This window comes from Erithacus rubecula, assembly GCF_903797595.1.
Source record: "Erithacus rubecula genome assembly, chromosome: 27".
Classification (NCBI taxonomy): Eukaryota; Metazoa; Chordata; class Aves; order Passeriformes; family Muscicapidae; genus Erithacus; species Erithacus rubecula.
The window spans coordinates 4,575,534-4,596,339 of NC_136679.1; the positions used below are offsets into that span (position 1 = coordinate 4,575,534).

Sequence of the window (20,806 nt, forward strand, 5' to 3'; positions counted from 1 at the left end):
GGGCTCAAAGCAGCTCATCCACCTTGTTCCTGCTGCTGCTGCTCAGGGACACTGCTCACACTCCTCTCCCCCCTGCCTGGCTCTCTCTGCCTCTGTCCTCTTGTCTGTCTTCCTATTCTGTGTGTCCCTCTTCCCCCTCCCCATGTCCTGTTTCCACAAGCTCTAACTGGGACTGGGACTGAGACTGGGACTGGAACTGGAACTGGGATCCTGCAGCACCCAACACTGGGACCGCCAGTCCTCTTCCCATTTTTTTCTACAATCCTTCCTGAATTTTTCATCCTGGAGTTTGAGGGGATTTTGCACATTCACAGCTCTCATTCCCTCTGAAATTATGGATGGGGATCTACAACGTTTGTTCCAGCCTAACAATTCCTGCTTTATTACCAGGATCAATCAAATCAAACCCTGATGGCTTCCAAATGCTCTCCCTCCTCGCTCCTGTTGTTATTTCCTTGTTTTTTATTAGGAGAGACAAGTTCTGGCTCCGGGAGATTTCCCTGCCAGTAAACAATGCCATTAAAAACAAATCAGGAGCCTCGTTGTCCGTGGATCTGGCAAATTCCTGCACTCAGCTCCGTGCCTGCTGCTGTGGGGTGGGGACAGGGCTGTGGCTGCCACATCCAGGTGCTGTCCAGCTCCAGCTCCTGCTGCTCTGGGGCTTTTCCTGCATCTGTGTCCTGATCCCAGCCCTGCTGCTCCACCCTGGGTGTGCAGGATCAGGAGGTGGCTCAGGATTTTGGGATGTCATTGTCACCTGGGGGGGGTTGGACCCATCCTTGTCCTGGTTGTAGAGGGGCTGAGCTCCCCACGTGTTGGGGATCCAGGATTTTCTGTTGGGATTCATTCCCTACTTTTCATGGGCATGATCTCACTTTTTGGGGATCCAGGATTTTCTGTTGGGATTCCTTCCTCCTTTCATGGGCATGATCTCACGTTTTGGGGATCCAGGATTTTCTGTTGGTTTCATTCCCTTCTTTTCATGGGGATGATCTCCTCAGGTTTTGGGGATCCAGGATTTTCTGTTGGGTTTCATTCCTTCCTTTTCATGGGGATGATCTCCCCACGTTTTGGGGATCCAGGATTTTATGTTGGGATTCATTCCCTACTTTTCATGGGGATGATCTCCCCACGTTTTGGGGATCCAGAATTTTCTGTTGGATTAATTCCCTCCTTTCATGGGGATGATCTCACGTTTTGGGGATCCTGGCTCTTCCCTTGGGGTTAATTCCCTCCTTTCATAGGTCTGATCTCACATTTTGGGGATCTAGGCCAGATTCCTCTGCTCCAAAGTGCTGCTGATTCCTGTTTAGGGCTCTTAAAACTGCTTCCAGCTGGGAGGGATGAGGAGCCTGGGATGTTCTTCCCACAGCCCCACTCTGTGTTTGGAGTGGCAGGTGCTGAGGGATTGGAACACTGGGAAGGGATCCCTGTCCTCTTCCCAGTCCCTGCTTTTGTGCCTCTCCAGCCTTTGGGATCTGTCTGATCCTTGTTCCCTTCCTGGAGTTTGATCCCTGTCCCTTTTCCCAGTGTCTGATCCCTGTCCCCTTCCCAGTGTCTCATCCCTGTTTCCTTTTCCCAGTTTCTGATCCCTGTCCCTTTTCCCAGTGTCTGATCCCTGTTCCTTTCCCAGTGTCTGATCCCTTTTCCCAGTGTCTGATCCCTGTTCCTTTCCCAGTGTCTGATCCCTGTCCCAGTGTCTCATCCCTGTCCCAGTGTCTGATCCCTTTTCCCAGTGTCTGATCCCTGTTCCTTTCCCAGTGTCTGATCCCTGTCCCAGTGTCTGATCCCTTTTCCCAGTGTCTGATCCCTGTTCCTTTCCCAGTGTCTGATCCCTTTTCCCAGTGTCTGATCCCTGTCCCAGTGTCTGATCCCTGTCCCAGTGTCTGATCCCTTTTCCCAGTGTCTGATCCCTGTTCCTTTCCCAATGTCTGATCCCTTTTCCCAGTGTCTGATCCCTGTTCCAGTGTCTGATCCCTGTTCCTTTCCCAGTGTCTGATCCCTGTTCCTTTCCCAGTGTCTGATCCCTTTTCCCAGTGTCTGATCCCTGTCCCAGTGTCTGATCCCTTTTCCCAGTGTCTGATCCCTTTTCCCAGTGTCTGATCCCTGTCCCAATGTCTGATCCCTTTTCCCAGTGTCTGATCCCTGTTCCTTTCCCAGTGTCTGATCCCTTTTCCCAGTGTCTGATCCCTTTTCCCAGTGTCTGATCCCTGTTCCTTTCCCAGTGTCTGATCCCTGTCCCAGTGTCTGATCCCTTTCCCAGTGTCTGATCCCTTTTCCCAGTGTCTGATCCCTTTCCCAGTATCTGATCCCTGTCCCCTTCCCCTTTGGATTCCTGCACAATTCCCTCCTCCCAGGCCCCATTCCCATCCCCCCATGGGAATTCTCTCCCATAAGGAACTAGGCACAAATTTGGAATATTTAATGCACAGTTCAGCTACAAACTGGGAGCCTCTTTGGAATGTTTTTTCCAGGTCCTGGCAGAGTGTTTTCCAGCCTGACTGTGAGGGGAGGGCTGGGAATTCTGTGCAGGGAACAACACATTTCCCAAGCTCCTGAATTTTTCATGGGTGCCCCACATGACAAAATGCTGCTTGTAAATCCATCCATTATCCCTTATTTTCTCATCCATAATTAAAAAGCCTAATCCTGTTCTCAGCCAACAAACAGGGAATTTACAGAGATGCTTCCCCCTGGATCCTCCCAGCCCTGGAGCAGCTCCTTCCTCCTCAGGCTGCTGCTGGCTGCTTCCAGGGCCCCTCTGGGGATGCTTTTCCATGGCTGCAGCTGGAGAAATCCCTGCTGGAGGTGGCTGAAGGTGTTCCCAAGGCTCTGCCCTTCTCCCAGATCCTGTTCCCACCGTCCCTGGTCCCAATCCTGGCCTGGGGCTGCTCTCAGATTTCAGTTTTTGTGGATTATTCCTGCTCCAAGCACTGCCCTGGCACAGCTCTGTGCAGCCAAGGCACCCCAGGGTGCTGCCACATTCCTGTCACTGCTGTGCCATGGGAATGGGAATTGGGCACTCCTCCTGTCCCCGAGGTTGTTTGGGTGGGAATTCCTGAATGAGCTGGAAGGTGCTAAATTCCAGAGCTCCCATTCCTTATTTAGAGAATCCTGATGGAAAAAGGCTCCAGGTGGCTTGGGAAGCCCCTTGCCAAGGAGGAGGATGGAAAATGGAATTCAGGCTGGTTCAGTGAAAATTTCTGCTGGAATGCACTTCTGGGTTATCCACATTAAAGCAGCTTCCCAGAATCTTGGCCATGGGTTTAACTGGGAAAATCCAACTGTGGCTGGAATCCCAGTGCCCAGGAGGGGCTTAGAGCTGGTCCTGAGGACTCAGGGATTTGGGAGAGGTGGATCCAGTCAGGGTCAGTCCAGAGGGGAGTCAAGAGCAGAGCAATGCCATGAGATGTTCCTGGAGGGCTCCTCTCCAGAGCCCTTCATCCCACAGTTGTTTTCAGATCAGCTGCTGGGGTTTTCCCAGGGGCTGCTTCCCTTCTTCTGGACATTCCTGTGCCAGCCCCAAACCCTGCCAGGGTTATTCCTGCAGATCCTGCTCATGGGAACAGCCCACAGTGATCCTGCTCCCAGAACAATGATTTGTAGTTGGATGGTGAAATTCCCAGCTGGGAATTCAGGGATTACAGCTACTAATTACCCTAAAGAGCAAAATCCCCTCAGGGAGCCTCTGAATGACCAAAGTCCTCCATGGAATGTGGGAAACCAGGAGAAACCTGCCCCTGAGCAGTCCCAGCCCTGAACTTGGGAAAAATCATTGGGATGTTTCCAGGAGGGGCTGAAGGTGGGATCTCCCCCCTGGTCCTGCTCCACTTTGCTCCTCTGCTGTCATGGTTTCCTGCAGGAGATTGTGGAAAAAAGGGATTTGTGCTCTGCAAACTTCCCTGCTTTGCCTGAGGTTTTCCTGCTCTTTGCCAAGTCCCTCCTACCAGCACTGGGAGTCTCTTGGGAAGGACAGAAGGACACAAACCCTGGAGGGGACTCAGGAATTTCAACCAGGCTGAGGAAATGGGAGAATGAAGCACATGGGGGAAAAGCTGCACTTCCATCCCAGCTATGGAGCCAACAGCTCATCCCTGCAGGGAGCCAGCCCTGCCTTCCCTTGGGAACAGCTCCACAACCCCACAGAACAGTGCTGGGGGTGCCTGGAGTGGGGAAAAGGGGGAGCTTCCCCGAGGGAACAGAAATGAGGGAGCAGCCTGGAATGGACAGGAATGAGGGAATGGCCTGGATGGGATGGGAATGGGACAGGAGCAGCCTGGAGGGCTCAGGGATGTGGGAGCATCCTGGATGGAACAGAAATGAAGGAATAGTCTGGAATGCACAGAAATGTGGGAGCATCCTGTCTAGAGCAGCCTGGATGGTGGAGGAATGGGACAAGAGCAGCCTGGATGGGATAGAAATGAGGGAGCATCCTGAAGCATCCTGGACAGCAGAGAAATGGGGAATCGGCCTGGATGGGTCAGGAATGTGGGATCAACCTGGATGGGTCAGGAATGTGGGATCAGCCTGGATGGGTCAGGAATGGGGGATCTGCCTGTCCCCCTGCAGGGCCCTGTTTGGGTGGTGCTGAGCTCACCCACCCTTAGAGCCTGGAGCAGCCCGTGGGGCTGCCTTGGAGAGATCCCAGATTCCAGAGGCTCCAGCTGCTCAGGCACAGCCCTGTCAGGAGCAGCTGCTGGGTCTCAGGAATCCCAGAGGGAGAAATGAAGGAATTATTCCAAGTGGAGGGAACAGCAGCATGCTTTTGCTGCAGGCACAAATCTGGGCAAAGCTGCAGGAGGCACAAAAATTTAAGGAAAAAGGAATTCTTGGAGGGGGTGGAGAAGCTAAGGGAGGGAAAAATGTGAAGTTGGGAGCAGGAATTCCCCAAATTAGTGACCTGGGAGTGGTCCCACCCCACCTTCACCCCAGAGCTCCAAGGAGATGCCAGGGGTGTCACTGAGGATTCCAGCACTGATGGATGCAGCTGGGATCAGCCTGATCCCCCGTTCCAGCCCTGCTCCACAGCTCTCCTGGATGAAACCCTGACCCCCGGCTCTGGGTGTGCCCGGGGCTGCTCCCGAGCTCAGGAGCAGCAGGAACCCTGCGGGGTGTGAAGATGATTCCTTTAAGGAGGCTGGGGGATGTTCCTGCCTGGAATAACAATGGAGAGGCTGGGAAACGCAGGGAAGGGGAGGGAAAAGCTTCTGAGAGCTTAAAGCTGGAGTCAGATGAATGTGGATGTGTTCAGACAGGCAGGGAAGCAGCGACTGCAGCTCCCAGAAATCCCATGAGCTAAAGGATCATCACTGAGCTCTGGGAGTGGAGAAGGCAACAAAACCTTCAGAAACCACCAAGGGGTGGGAGAGGAACCATCCCAAGAATTCCCATTGGGATGGGATTGGGGTTGGGCTCTTCCCACACACACACAAAACAAGGACAATTTTCCTGCTAAAAATTGCCCATTAATTGCCTCTAATTGCTGTCCTTGCTGCAGGCTCAGGGGGAGGAGCAGGGACAATGGACCATGGAATGTCCTTCACAGCTGCTGATTCCTGGGAATGATGAAGTACTGGTCCTTGGAGCATCCTGTGGAATGGAGGAGCTTCCAGAACACTGGGAGTGAAGGAGGGACAGGTGCTTGTCTGACCTTGAGCAAGTGCAGGTGACTCCAAGAGCATTTCCTGGGTGTTCTCCTGGTCCTTGTGGGAACACAGCTGTGGGAGCTGGTCAGAGATGTGCTGGCTGGGCCAGAAATCCTGGAATGTGCTCCAGCCCTCTTCATGCCAAGCTGAGCTCTCCCATTCCCCAAAAATGCAGCTGCACTTCAGAAATTCCTGCTCAGAGCAGGTTCTGCTGCTGCTGTTTCTCCTGAAGCATTCTCATGGGATTTTCCTCCTTGTCCCAGCCCTGTTGCACAGCAGGGATGATCCTGTGCTCCATGTGGGGGATTGGCCCCTGGGATGGCAAATCCAGCTTGCTTTGATGGATTTGTGGTTGATGTTGAATTTCCTGAGCTCCAGCTCAGCCAGGTCAATCCCACTCTGAATTTCCCCACCTTGTCCACAGGGTTTTCATCTCCCACATGGATTTTATTTTCATTTTTTATCAGGATTTTGGGAGCTGATGGTTGGCTTTCATCCCTGGTCCCTGACCCATCCCTGGGCAGATGCATCCAACACCCAACAGGGCTGGGATGGACCTGCCAGTGCCTTCTCCACTCCTTTCTCTTTTCCTTGGAATGTGCTCAAAGCCAGCATGGGGTTAATTACTGCAAAGAATGGAGATTATGGAGCTTCCCTTTCCCTGGAGAATCCTGGGCACTCAGCAGAACTGGGGCTGTGCTGGGGGCTTGAACTTTGGTTGTTTTTTCTCCTGAATCTCCAGATAATCCTCACAGCTTTTCCTGATCTTTATAATCTTTTTTAATTTTTTACCCCTGGGAAAGGAACCCTTAATCCTGAGGAGGTTTGGAATTGTAAATTAAATCTCCTCCCATCCCTCTCCCTTTTTCCAGGCCCCTCAAAACCTCATCTCTCCCTAGGGGTGTTTCTTAAAATTCCCATGTCTCTGCCAGTGCTGGAGAAGTGGCAGAGCCCATCTGGATCTAGGGATGAGCCACTGCTGACACATTCTGGGATGCCCTTGGATGGCAATGGATTTTCTTGTTGTGCTTTGAAGCCAGTTCCAGTGGATCAGTAAAGTTGTAATCCCAGAATCCTGGACCAGTTTGGGTTGGAAGCAGCCTAGAGATCATTGAATTCCCAGCCCTGCCATGGCAGGGACACCCCCCACTGTCCCAGGTTGCTACAGCCTGGCCTGGGGCATTGCCAGGGATCCAGGGGCAGCCACAGTTTTTCTGGGAATTCCATCCCAGTCCCTCCCCACCCTCCCAGGGAGGAATTCCTTCCCAATATCCCATCCATCCCTGTCCTCTGGCAGTGGGAGCCATTCTCTGTGTCCTGTCCCTCCATCCCTTGTCCCAGGTCCCTCTCCATGTTTTTTCCAGGCTCCCTTCAGGCACTGGAAGGCCTCCATGAGCTCACCCCAAAGCTTCTCCTCTCCAGGCTGAATAACCCCAAAATCTCACTGAGAGCTTTCCAACACCTCTGTCAGCAAAGAGATTCCACAGCATCCCAGAGATCCCAGCACATCCTGCAGATCCCCACCCCAGAGAAGACATGGATGCAGCTGAGCCTGGCCATGGCAGCACTCCCACCCCATCCTGAGCTGTGGGAGGACATGGTGGGAGGGGAAAAGGAGGGATAAGGGATGAGGAAGAGCCCTGGAAAGGCTTTTCCTGGCATCTGTCCTCCCACTGGGGATGAGGCAAGGCAGGAATGACACAGCCTGGCCATTTCCACAAGACCAGCTTTAATATCAGTCAGGAGAATGAGGAGAAAGCACAGAATCCATGAATGGGAGAAGAAGGAAATTCCAAAAATTCCCCCCCAAAAAACGAAAAAAGAAATTAATGAAGCCAAGCCCACCTGCTGCTGCTGGGCTCTCCAGGCTGTGCAGGGAAGGAGCAGCTCTGGGAGGATGCATGGGGAGCCCTGGGGCTCCTCTCCAGGGATGCTCACCTTGGGCTGAGCTGGGGTTCAGCCCAGCCTCACCCGCAGCAATCCGACAGCGGCGCCTTTTGGGTCTCTGTTACTCTAAAACTCTCAGCAAATGGAGAATTCTGGGATGCTCCTTCTGGCACTGAAACCCAGGGACTGCAAAGAGGAACAGAGCTGAGAAAGGCAGCTGAGGAATCCCAGGGCCAGGAAAAGCCCTGGCATGCAGTGCTGGGGATATTTGGGATGCTTCCTTTGGGATTTGCTGCTGCTGCTGCTCAGGCTTGGACAATCCCAAACAGTGTCCTGTCCCTCCATGCTGTGTGCCAAGTCCCTCTCCTGGAGCCCCTCTAGGCACTGGAAGGGGTTCTGAGGTTTCTCTTCTCTGAGCTTCCCTTTTCCAGGTGAACATTCACAGCTCTCCCAGCCTGGAGCTGCTTCCCAGCTTGGAGCCAAACCCCCCCAGGAGGAAAGGACAACAGGAGTCAGGTCCAAGGCGCCTCTCACTTTGGGCAGAGTATATTTAGAATTTATATTTTTATATTATTTTTATATTCTTTTAATGCATAGCGAGTTTTTCTTCTTTTTTTTTTTTTATTTTTAATATATTTTTTTAATAATTTTTTCCAGTATTTTTTCCAGTTTTTTTTTTCCAGTATTTTTTCCCAGTACTTTTTTCCCCAGTTTTTTTTTTTTTTTTTTCTTCCATCTTTTTTTTCCCCCCCAGTGCAAACCTGAGCTGGGTCCCTGTTTTCCCTGTGCAGTTTTCCTTTCTCGGGGTGGGCACTGTGGTGGGAGGGGTCAGCAGGCGATTTCCTCCAGTGTCCCCAGCGGGGCCTGCAGGGGCACGGTCACAGTGTGGCTCAGGCTCTCCGAGTGGTTTGGCACTGGATCACAGGTGCTCTGCCAGGGGAAAAGCAGGCAATGCTTTATGCCACAGCTGCTGCAGCTCCTCACCCTCCCACATGGTTAGGGACTGAAAGAGTTCATGCCTCTGTTGGGTTGGTGTGACCAGAAATGTGGATTCTGTCACCATCTGTTAAACCCTGATCTCCTGGCACACACTCCCTGCTCATGGGCCATCTTTAAACCAGCTGGGCAATCATCTTTATCTTTCCACAGCCCATCCTCCCTCCAGGAGATATCTCCTGTTAATGGGCCAGGTGCTAAACCAGGTGAGGCAGTGAGTTATCTCCTGTTAATGGGTCAAGTGTTAAAAACCAGCTGGGCAATCATCTTTATCTTCCCACAGCCCATCCTCCCTCCAGGAGATATCTCCTGTTCATGGCCACTGAGTCCCAGTGCATGGCTGATAAAATTCCATCATCCAACTGGGAGGTGCTCCAGCCAGGGCAGGAGCCAAGCCTTTCCCACCCAGATAAAAACTGAGATTTTGGACACCAAGGAACCTTCTTTCCACTGGATTCCAGATGAAAACCAGACCCTTCCACATCATCCCTGGAGCTTCAGAGGAAACTGCACCTTCTCCAGGAGCACTGCTCCAGCTGAACCACATCTGCCACTGCAGGAGGATGCAGCCACCATGGAATGGGACTGCTGCCACCACCCTGACTGACTGACGGGTGTCAGCTTGGATTCTGACTCTGGCAGGGTTGGGATTGTTCTTTGTAATACTGCATTTCTATTTTAATTTTCCTAGTAAAGAACTGTTATTCCTAATTCCCCTATCTTTGCCTGAGAGCCCCTTAATTTCAAAATTATAATAATAATTTGGAGGAAGGGGATTTACATTCTCCATTTCAAAGAGAAGCTTCTGCCTTTTATTGGCAGACACCTGTCCTTCAAAGCAGGACAATGCCTCAAACACTGATAGGAAGTTTTGCTCATTGTAACAAGAACTGGATAAAGGAGCCACAACCACAGGAAGCTCCTTGGAGAACTTTGGGCTGGAAGTCAAACTGATGGGATTGCATAAAGGGAAACCCATTGTTACAAACAGATATTCTGGTATTGGCTTTTTCCAAATATTGGGGTGGATAGTGTATGGGTGGTGTTGAAATAGTTTTATTTAGGGGTAATATAAGCTGGTAAAGTGTCTTTGTAGTAAGTGAACTGCCTTGGTTGGATAACACCCAGTGAAGACACTGCTACTGATAACACCAGTTACCATCTGCAAAAATTAAAAACCACAGCTCTAATTAAGACTGATAACAAAAACAAATTAAAACCACAGCCAAGAAACACACATGGTCTAAAATGGCAAACTCAAGGAGTGGCCATGTAAAACAGTTCCTAGGAAATGGAAAAAAGTTCATAAAAAAAGTTTAAAAGTGTATGATGGGTCTATGAATATGCAATGGAGTGATGAATTTAAGGGGTGTCTCCAAAGCAGCAGGGCTGAATGCCAAGCACCCAGCCCTTATAACCTTTTACTTTATTGTTTGTCTCTTGTTGTCTTTTACTAAACCTTTTAACATTTACCAGTTTTCCACACCATTCTTCAATCACCTCAAACACACAAGGCTGAGGGAGAGGAATTCATCCACAAGAAATGCAGCAGAAGCTCTTCCCTGGCTGGGTTTGGGGATGACAGAGACTGAAATAGTTCATGCCTCAAACGTTGATATAAAGTTTTACATCATATAAAACCCCCCTTTATATAAATGATATAAAGTTTTGTTTATTATAACAAAAACTGGGTAAAGAAGCTACAGCCAAAAAAGGCTCCCTGAAGGTACCTGAGTTAAAGCACTGAATTAGCAAAAGGGAAAACCCATCCTTTAATCACCTCAGGCCTAGGAAAAAACAAACAAGGCTGAGGGAGAGGGATGCAGCCACAGCCAGCCAAAGCCAGCAGGGACTCCAGCCTGGCTGGGTTTGGGCTGGGGGACACCAGAGCCAGGTTTCCACTGCCAGGATGAGCAAGGAGGAGGTTTTGGGTGTAGCCTCTGCTCAGAGGCACTGAACTCCCATCCTCCCTCCCACAAACTGCCCCCCCTGGCACCTGGGAGCCCCTGCCCAGCCTGAGCTCCATCAGCCATTGCATCCTGGGCTCCTGGAGGGACCTTCAGCATCAGGGCAGCTGCACAGCATCAGTGGAGCACACACAACCCATCCTTTTTCCTCATTCTGCCTCTGTCACTCTCTTTCTGCTCCCCTCACCTATTTTCCATTTCTTTCCCTTGCATTTCTCTCTTTTCTCTCTCAAATTTACTATCCAGCAAACCCCAGACTATTGTCACTGGCATCTGGTCCTGTTTGCACCTTAACTGGGGCAGAGGCACCCCTGACTGTAATTTTAATAACAGGATCCTGACACGTGTGGGAATTTTCCCCAGGGGATTTTCTCTTCTCTCCTTACCACGTTCTCATCATGGCTCCCGTCCTCTTCCTCTTTTCCAAGAAGGTCCAATAATTTTTCCTTGATCAGCTGCAAGAAGAGGGAGCTGGGGTTAAGGTGGGAGTGGTGGCACTGGGATGATCCTTAAGGTCCCTTCCATCCAAACCATTCCAGGATTCTCTTATGAGGAATAAAACCCACAAAAATTCCATTTTTGGCACACTTCTGGGGTTCAGGGAAAGCTCCCAGCTCTGTGAGCTCCATTTCTCTTCCCAGCCTCCCTCATTTTCCTCCTGCTGCAGGATTTGCCTTCCAGGAAAATTCCATAAAACTTGGGAAGCTTTACAGGGAAATTCCATAAAACTTGGGAAACTTTACAGGGAAATTCCATAAAACTTGGGAAGTGTTTTACAAAGAAATCCCATAAAACTTGGGAAGTGTTTTAGAAGGAAATCCAATAAAACTTGGGAAGTGTTTTACAGGGAAATCCCATAAAACTTGGGAAGTGTTTTACTGGAAAGCTTCCACTGCGAGAAAAGAGAAATAAAACCAACAAGAAGAAAGCTGAAATCCCAGAAAATTGGGTCAGTTCCTAAAGAATGTGGATCCTGGCTTGTGCAAAGAAGTGACCACAAGGACAGAGCTCAGCAGAAGATCACAAAAAATCCTCTCTATGGTCACAATTTCCCTCAAATTTGGCCATTCCATAAAAAGAAAAGAAAAAAAAAGAAGAAAAAAAAAAGGTATCTGGTCACTGTCATTCCCAGAATCTCTACATATTCTGGCTGAAAACTCAAATTTTTAAGGTGCTGATCCCCTCTTTGTGAAACTCTCAGCAAAGGGGAAAAGCTGTGTGGATTTTAGGGAAATTTTAAGGTATTTTATTCTTTTTTTTTCCTAGTGGTGGGGTTAAATATCTGGAAATGTGAAGATTCCCCTGCTGGGGCATCCCCAGGGAGCTTCTCTAAGGGGAAAAAATTAATTTTAAGCCCAAATAAGAAGAAAAAAATAAAAGGAACAGCAAAAAAAAAAAAAACCCCATTTGACAAATTTTATCAGCAGATGTCAAAGAAAGGAGGAAAACAGAGAGGAAAATCCCAAATTAGTGTTTTCTTAGGGCCAACTTAGGAAAAATCCCCAAGAAATCCAGGGAAAGGCAAATTTAATGAAATATTTGGGTATCCAGGCCAAGATCTAAATTCAGGCTGAGCTTTTGTTGCTCTCTGAGCTTTAGGCCTGGAATTTTTCCATATTTTTTATTTCTGGTTAGTGACACCAGTGCTGGAGCTGGCCAGGAGGGATTGGGGGTGGGGAGGAACTCTCTGAAAATATAAAATATGAAGTCAGCATCCCCCCCCCAAAAAAAAAGAAAGAAAATGAGGGGATTTGAGGTGAGTTCAGAGTGTGGGATTCCCTTCCCTGGGGTGGGAGATGTCCCCAGCCTGGACTGGGACGCCTCAAATCAACAGCCATGGACAAAAACTCTGGGAATAAACTCCCTGTGTGGGAAAGCTGGATGGGGCAGGCTGGAAACCCAGGATGTTGGGGGGCTCTGGGATCCCCAGGGAACAGAAAATCTTGGGATGAGGGGCAAATCCAGGATGGGGAATTTGGGATGATGAATTTGGGGTGAGGGGGAAATCCAAGATGGGGAATTTGGGATGAGGGGGAAAATCCAGGATGGGGAATTTGGGATGATGAATTTGGGATGAGAAACTTGGGATGAGGGTTCCAGGATGGGAAATTTAGGATGGGGAATTTGGGGTGAGGGCTCCAGGATGGGGAATTTGGGATGGGGAATTTGGGATGGGGAATTTGGGATCAGGGCTCCAGGATGGGGAATTTGGGATGGGGAATTTTGGATGGGGAATTCGGGATCAGGGCTCCAGGATGGAAATATGGGATGGGGAATGTGGATCAGGGCTCCAGGATGGGAGTTTGGGATGGGGAATTTGGATCAGGGCTCCAGGATGGGAATTTGGGATGGGGAATGTGGATCAGGGCTCCAGGATGGGAATTTGGAATGGGGAATGTGGATCAGGGCTCCAGGATGGGGAATTTGGAATGGGGAATGTGGATCAGGGCTCCAGGATGGGGAATGTGGATCAGGGCTCCAGGATGGGGATTTGGGATGGGGAATTTGGGGTCAGGGCTCCAGGAGGGGCAGGCCCAGCCTCACCTCGTACAGGTAATCGAAGAGCTCGAGGATGGTGAGGATGCTGGCCCCGATGAACAGCCCCATCTGGCCACCAATGTCACCTGCAGGGACAGCATGTGAGGGCTCCCAGCACTGCTGGGCCCTCAGAAACGGCAGAAATTCCTCAGAAATTGGGAGAATTGGAGAGCAGCAGTGTCTCCAATGGCCTCTGAAGCACCCAAGGAATTTTGGGGGGACTGGGTCCCCAAAGACTCTTCCTGCTACTGGAGCCTGGAGTGCTCCAGGCTGTACCCCAGGAATCCCAATTCCCACTGCTGGGAAGAATGGATGTCCCTAGAGCCAAGGAAAAACCCCAAAAGTGGGAAGAGAGGTGCCCTGGGTTTTTTGGATTCATCTCCTGGCTTCTGCTTGAGTGTCCTGGGTGGAGGAGGAACCTGAGGAGAGGAGAATCCCAGGAATGTGCTGGGAAGTGACTGGATGTGGTGCTCAGGAAGGCAAATCCCATGGCCTGTGCTGGAGAACAGCCCTGGGCTGACCCCAGAGCAAAGGCACCCATGGACAGCGGGGTGTCCATGGGACAGAGAGAGGGAAGGGGAAAGGTTTGGAGCAAAGTGAGAACTGGAATGATCCCAGGGGTGCTCTGGATTTACACCAGGCTCTGAGCCTGGGAAAGACTCTGGGATGAAGCTCCAGAGCCTTGGGAATGAGGTGCACATGGGGTGAGAGAGGTCCCAGCAATTCCCCTGGAATTCCTGGAAAAGCCCCAGGAGGTGCAGAAGGGCTCCTGAGGGGGCATTTGGCAGGGCCACTCATGGGGGGTGACATGGGGACACCTCCATGTGCCAGGGGTGACCCAGCTCCAGCTGCCCAAGGTGCTGAGCACTGCCAGAGGGATCCAGGGATTTGGGGTGGCTCAGGGAGGCTGCAGGGCTGGCGGAGAGCTCACCCCCACCCCAAACCCAACGGGGCCAACCCCAAATCTACAGCTGGGACCCTAAAGCTGGGGTTGATTTGGGGCTGAGCAGCTCAGGGGCTCCTGAGGCATCCAAAGGGCCCAGACCTGGCTGGAAATGTGAATTTGGAGCAGGAAAGAGGTTATGGGGAGATGATTTTGGGATGTCCCTCACACCCTGCACCACAGAGAGCACCCAGCACCCACCCAACCCCAAATCTCCGGAAATGGGGGGCTGGAAGCTGGCAGGGACGGATTTGGAGCAGGGAAGAGGTGATGGGGAGATGATTTTGGGATGTCCTCCACACACTGCCCAGGGGACACCACAGAGAGCACCCAGCACCCATTCAGCCCCAAAACCTCCCAAAAATGGGAGCAGGCAGGGATGGAGCAGAACCTTCCATGTGTCTCCTCCAGCTCCTCCATGAGGCATCCAAAGGCCAAGAGCTCAGCTGGAAAGGATGGATTTGGAACAGGGAAGAGGTGATGGGAGATGGTTTTGGGATGCCCTCCACACCCTGCACTACAGAGGGCACCCAGCACCCACCCAGCCCCAAAATCTCCAAAAAAAAGGGAGCAGGCAGGGATGGAGGAGCTCCAGAACCTTCCATGAACACACAGAGGGACATGGGGACATTGTGGGATGCCCTGCTGGGGTGAGGACAGTGCTGATGGGGCCTTGCTGGGGGTTTCAAGGCTGTGTACCCCCCCAGCCTCCCTCTGCCCCTCCCAGACCAGTAGAGGCCCCAAACTGGTCCCAGTCCCCCCTTACCAAGTAAGGCTGCAACTTCATAGGCTTTCTTCTGCTCTATGGTCTCATAGTTGAGTGCTTCAAAAAAAATGTCCAGCACGAGAATATTCTCTCTGTTGAAAGGGGAGAAACTTCAGGCCAGGAGCCAGTGGTGGCTCAATGCTTTGGGATAAAGGAAAAAATGGATTTTGGGGCTTTATTCCCCTTTGTCTGGATTGTTCCTCTCTCTGGAGTCCTCAACCCACAGCACCTGGATCTGGAGCAGAGCAGGAGCTCAGGACACCCTCAGGGCTCTGGGGCCTTTGGAGCAGGTGGGAAAGGTTTCCCCAGAATTCCTCAAGATCTTGGATCTCACTTTGCTGGGAATTCTTCTAATGGATGCTGATTCCTGATTGTGAGGGTGGGCAGGGCTGGCACAGGGTGCCCAGAGCAGTCCCTGGATCCCTGGCAGTGTCCCAGGCCAGGCTGGACAGGGCTGGGAGCAGCTGGGACAGTGGGAGGTGTCCCTGCCATGGCAGGGTGGCACTGGAATTGAAGGTCCCTTCCAATCCATTCCATGATTCTGTGATTCTGTTAGGCAGAATCCACAGGACCTGGAACAACTCTCACTCCCACACCCAGGGCTGGGAGAGCTCCAGGCCTGAGAACCTCAGTGAAGAGATTCAAATCTCCAAAGGGATGAGCAAAACGGGGAAATTTTGCACTTTTTTGGTGGGACTGGAAGATTCCCATGAGGACAATCCTTGGGAAGGAACTCAGGTTGTTCTGCTGAGAAAAAAAATCAACCTCATCTCTTGCAGGTTGTCACTCTGCTCTTCCCGGTGCTGGGGGTGGATTGGCCAGGACTGGGCATTTTCCAGATGTTTCCCTCCCAAAACCCAGAGGGCTCCAGCTGCTCCCCCACTCACGAGATGTATTTTTCTGACTTGTTGAACTTCTTCTCCAGGTACTTGGCCGAGGTCTTGCTGGGGATCTTGACCATGGAGAGCTCCTTGTTGTACCTGGTGAGGTTACAGGGGGTCCTGCAGATGCAGTAATTGCTGTCCTTCTCTGCCAGGAGACCTGCAGGGGGGCAGCCATGGAGCCCATGGAGCAGGGTGGGAGCAGGGACTGTCCCTCCCAGAAAGGGGCCAAGGGACACAAAATGTCCAATGTCCTGGACACGTTCTCCCAGCTCATCCAGGGCTCACCACCCTCCTTGCTGGAGGCCACACTCTGCCATCAGCAACACCTGGGAGAACTCATGGTTGAGTCTCCTAAATCCAAACTTGGAATGGGTCCCTCTATCCCTACCCCAGCCCCAGATCAGCTCCCCTGATCCCCAGGGTTTCTGTGCTCATGGACACAGGAATATCATCCCAAAATGCACCCAGCACTCCCCAGCACCCTGGGGCTCATCCCAACCCCTCCCAGGCTCCACATTCCCTGTGCCTGCCAGCCAGGAGGGGCCAGACCCAGCCAGTAGGATCCAGGATGCTGGAGTTCCCTGGGATTGCTGGAGTTCCCTGGGATTGGCTGGAATTCCCTGGGATTTTTGGAATTCCCCAGGATTTCTGGAATCCCCTGCAATGTACTCACTGAGTGCTGGCTCTGCACATTCCTTGTACTGCTCTGGGGTGCAGAAGGGAGCATCCCCTGCAGGGACAGGACACAGCCATGTTAGAAATGAGAAACAAAACTCTGGATATTCAGCAGCATTTGGATTGTTTTAGTTTATACAGACAGAGCAAGCAGTGCTGGGATTCATGGGGGTCACTGCCCACTCCATGCTCCACCAAACTTTGGTTTGCAGCTCCCTTTTATAGCATGGTTTGCTTGTAATAATCAATAATTGTTATTTTTTTGTTGCCAGAATTCTGCCAGGTAAGCAGTGGTGGTCTGGGGGATTGCTGGAGTCTCTGGACAATTTGTCAATCCCACAGATAACCATCTGCTCTTGGTAGATAAGGAATGGCAGAAGTCACTGGTCTTAGGGATAGGTTACAATTGATCACACAAAGGCAGGAAATCTGATTTTGCAGAATCTGTTGGGCTGTTGGGCTGTTTTGCAAGCTAACTTACTTAGAAATATAATATTCCTAACAGGGGGATTTAAAACAAAATTATTTAATCATATAGTTTACTTCTTTAGTGTCATGCTTCATTTCAGACCCAAGTATTCTGGTTTACACAAACCCCAATCCTTTTATGATTAACAGGAATCTTTTATCAATTATCACAGCCATCACAGGGGGACCCAGGGACATCCCCCAGCCAGGTGTCCCCACCTCTCCTGCCACAGGAGCCTCCTCCTGCAGGAGCAGCACTCGAGGTGGCACTGCAGCTAACAAGGGTGGGATTGATGATCCCAGAGGCCTTTTCCAGCCTTACCCAGACCCAGGTCTCTGTTCCCTGGCTTGCCCCTGTTTCACAGGGAATCAGGGAATATCCTGAGCCCACAGGATTGCTCAGTCCCACCCCTGGCCCTGCACCCCACCCATCCCACCCTGTGCATCCCTGCAGTGTGTCCAAACACTCCTGGGCAGCTTGGGCAGTGCCAGTGCTCTGGGGGAAGAACCTTCCCTGATCCCACCCCAAATCCCCCTGTGACACCAGCTCAAGCCATTCCCTGGTTCCTGTGTCCCCCAGGGGCAGAGATCAGAGCTGGCCCCTCCTGGGGCACTGAGCCCACTGAGCTCTGCCCCAGCCCCACATCCCCCCTGCCCTCCCCATCCCCGTGTCCCTCCTTGGGACCTTCCCCATTCTTTGATGTTTTTGTATTTTGTGCTGCCCCAGAGCTCTGGCTGAGGCTGCCCCAGCCCAGGGCAGGGCTGGGCAATCCCTCCCTCCCCTCTGCTGGCCCTGGTTCCCCAGCACAGGGACGGCCCTGCTGCTCCAGCCTGTCCCCAAGGCCATGGCCACCTCCTTCCCCCACAGCCCAGCCCCTGCAGCCACACGGCCCCTGTGTCCCTGCCACTGACCTGGCATGTGCCTGTCCCACAGCCCAGCCCCAGTGTCCCCATTGTCCCCCAGGTGTCCCCAGACCCCTGACCTGGCAGGCGGCCTGTCTCCAGCCCGGCCCTGGTGTCCCCCAGGTGTCCATAGTGTCCCGTGTCCCCAGTGTCCTCTGTCCCCAGTGTCCTCTGTCCCCAATGTCCCATGTCCCCAGTGTCCTGTGTCCCCATCTCCCGTGTCCCCAGTGTCCCATGTCCCAGTGTCCCATGTCCCCATCTCCCGTGTCCCCAGTGTCCCATGTCCCAGTGTCCCATGTCCCCATGTACCGTGTCCCCAGTGTCCTGTGTCCCATGTCCCCAATGTCCCGTGTCCCCATGTCCCGTGTCCCCAGTGTCCCGTGTCCCAGTATCTCGTGTCCCTATGCCCCATGTCCCAGTGTCCCCAGTGTCCCAGGTCCCATGTCCCCAGTGTCCTCTGTCCCCAGTGTCCCATGTCCCCAGTGTCCTGTGTCCCCAGTGTCCTGTGTCCCGTGTCCCCAATGTCCCGTGTCCCCATGTCCCGTGTCCCCAGTGTCCCGTGTCCCAGTATCTCGTGTCCCTATGCCCCATGTCCCAGTGTCCCCAGTGTCCCAGGTCCCATGTCCCCAGTGTCCTCTGTCCCCAGTGTCCCATGTCCCCAGTGTCCTGTGTCCCCAGTGTCCTGTGTCCCGTGTCCCCAATGTCCCGTGTCCCCATGTCCCGTGTCCCCAGTGTCCCATGTCCCAGTGTCCCATGTCCCCATGTCCCATGTCCCAGTGTCCCGTGTCCCAGTGTCCCCAGTGTCCCATGTCCCCAGTGTCCTCTGTCCCCAGTATCCCATGTCCCCAGTGTCCTGTGTCCCCTTGTCCCATGTCCCAGTGTTCCATGTCCCCATGTCCCATGTCCCAGTGTCCCGTGTCCCAGTGTCCCCAGTGTCCCATGTCCCCAGTGTCCTGTGTCCCCAGTGTCCTGTGTCCCGTGTCCCCAGTGTCCCCAATGTCCCGTGTCCCCTGTCCCCAGTGTCCCGTGTCCCCGTGTCCCCATGTCCTGTGTCCCGTGTCCCCTGTCCCCTTGTCCCGTGTCCCAGTATCCCGTGTCCCCATGCCCCATGTCCCAGTGTCCCGTATCCCAGTATCCCGTGTCCTCATGCCCCCTGTCCCAGTATCCCGTGTCCCCATGCCCCCTGTCCCAGTGTCCCGTGTCCGTGTCCCCGGCTCACCCGGCATGTGCACCATCCTGCAGTTGCAGTTCTCCACGATGTACCGTGTCTCGCAGTCGATCCTGCAGGCGGTGACGCTGTACACCGGGAAAAAGGCCAGCCCCAGCTCCGGGGAGCGGCACTCGCCCCAGGGCGGGGGCAGGTACGTCAGCTGGGGACAGACAGGGCGTCAGCAGGGGACAGGGGTGTCAGCTGGGGACAGGGACATCAGCTGGGGACAGACAGGGCTCAGCTGGGTACAGCGACATCAGCCGGGGACAGGGACATCAGCTGGGGACAGGACAAGGACATCAGCTTGGGACAGCGACATCAGCTGGGGACAGGGACATCAGCTGGGGACAGACAGGGCTCAGCTGGGAACAGGGACATCAGCTGGGGACAGCGACATCAGCTGGGGACAGACAGGGCTCATTTGGGGACAGGGACATCAGCTGGGGACAGGGACATCAGCTGGGGACAGACAGGGCTCAGCTGGGGACAGGGACACCAGCCGGGGACAGGGACATCAGCTGGGGACAGACAGGGCTCAGCTGGGGACACACAGGGCGTCAGCCGGGGACAGGGACATCAGCCGGGGGACAGGGACATCAGCTGGGGACAGGGACATCAGCTGGGGACAGACAGGGCTCAGCTGGGGACAGGGATGGGACGGGGACAGGGCAGGACATTTCCCCTGCCACAGGAGCTCCTCTGCTGCGGAGCTGCCACTGCCGTCCCTCCCTTGATTCCTGGGATAACTCACTTGGGACAAACTGTCCCCAAGGAGCTCTCCCGGTGCCAGGGGAGCCACTCCCAGGTGACAATGAATGTCCTGGAGATGACACTCCCAGGTGACAATGAATGTCTTGGGAGTGGGAGCAGCTGTGGAAGGATCAGCTGGAATTTTGCCTGGCAGGCTCCACTTCACAAACTGGAAAAGCTCCACCAAACTTTCCCCAAGCAGGACAATGTGCACATTCCCTGAAGCTTGAGGAGTTTCCTCCCAGCCTGGCACGGGAACCCCGGGTTAAATCCAGGGGGATTCATCCTATGAATCCCTCCCTGGCCAAATCAGGGCTGAAACCTTAGGAAAATCCTTTCCACCCAAAGCCTTGATGCCATGGAACTGCTGAGCTCATTTCAGAGCTGGACTCCTGCTCTCTGTGGCACTGGAATGCTGAGAAAGGCACCCCAAGGAGCCAGGAGCAGAAATTGGGTTTGATCCCTCTCCCTGCACCCCCTCCAGATCCTCCTCCTCCTGAGGGAATCCCTTTGTTTTCTTCCAGATCATCCCGACTGGGGGTTGGTGGGAGGGATGCAGAGCTGGACCAGCCCCAGCATTGTGGAGCTGCTCCCTCCCCCCTCCCTGCTGCTCCAAAATGGGAACAAACCACAGCAAGCAGCAGGAAAAGCAGGGACAAGGCAGCAGAACATTCCTGCCCTCATCCTGCAGAAACTGTGCTCCCTGGCAGTTCCCAAGGGCTCCTCCTCCTGCTCCTGCCTGGAGAAATCCAGCCCCAGCCTCTAATTGAGGGTGACAAACTCCCAGCCTGGCCCTTTTGCAGTCATTAATAATGAATTAATGAATTAAATGCTTTTCCAACCCTCCTGATCCCAGCTTTCTCCAGGATTACTGGGGTCAGTTCCCAGCTGGCAGGTGCTAAAAGGGGAAGGCAAAAATTGATTTCCTTGGAAGCTGGATGGATCCTGCTTGTCCCAAATGCCAGGAAAAGAGGGGATGAGTCTGGAAAACCTGGAGGGAAGAGATCCCAGGGACAGGGCAGGATCAGCTCCTGCCACAGCCTTTCCCTGGCCACACTGCTGCCTTTCCACACTGCTGCTGGCACAGAGCCTCCCCAGAGCTGCCAGCATCTGCCTAAGCTCATCCCTTCAATTAACTAGAAATCCTATCCCTGGTTTTCCTGCCTGGGTCACT

General features: G+C 52.9%; 1 protein-coding gene across 4 annotated transcripts in view; it reads right to left on the reverse strand.

Annotated features, from left to right (window-relative positions):
* Positions 1–7,353: 7,353 nt before the first annotated feature.
* The window catches only part of LOC306812800 (acid-sensing ion channel 2), a 379,828-nt gene continuing 366,375 nt past the window's right edge, over positions 7,354–20,806 (reverse strand). For 2 of the 4 annotated variants that reach the window (XR_013776902.1, XR_013776903.1), the window contains exons 4-11: positions 18,892–19,042; positions 16,300–16,356; positions 15,630–15,783; positions 14,743–14,834; positions 13,040–13,119; positions 10,882–10,950; positions 8,294–8,462; positions 7,354–7,718 (exon numbers count right to left, since the gene is read on the reverse strand). Coding sequence is in view for 2 of the 4 variants with exons in the window: in XM_079327663.1 (XP_079183789.1) it covers positions 8,361–8,462; positions 10,882–10,950; positions 13,040–13,119; positions 14,743–14,834; positions 15,630–15,783; positions 16,300–16,356; positions 18,892–19,042 (705 nt within the window). In the remaining 2 variants the exon portion in view is untranslated. Of the gene's footprint in view, positions 7,719–8,049; positions 8,463–10,881; positions 10,951–13,039; positions 13,120–14,742; positions 14,835–15,629; positions 15,784–16,299; positions 16,357–18,891; positions 19,043–20,806 lie in introns of those variants that run through there. The other 2 variants (XM_079327663.1, XM_079327664.1) reach the window with 1 other exon arrangement.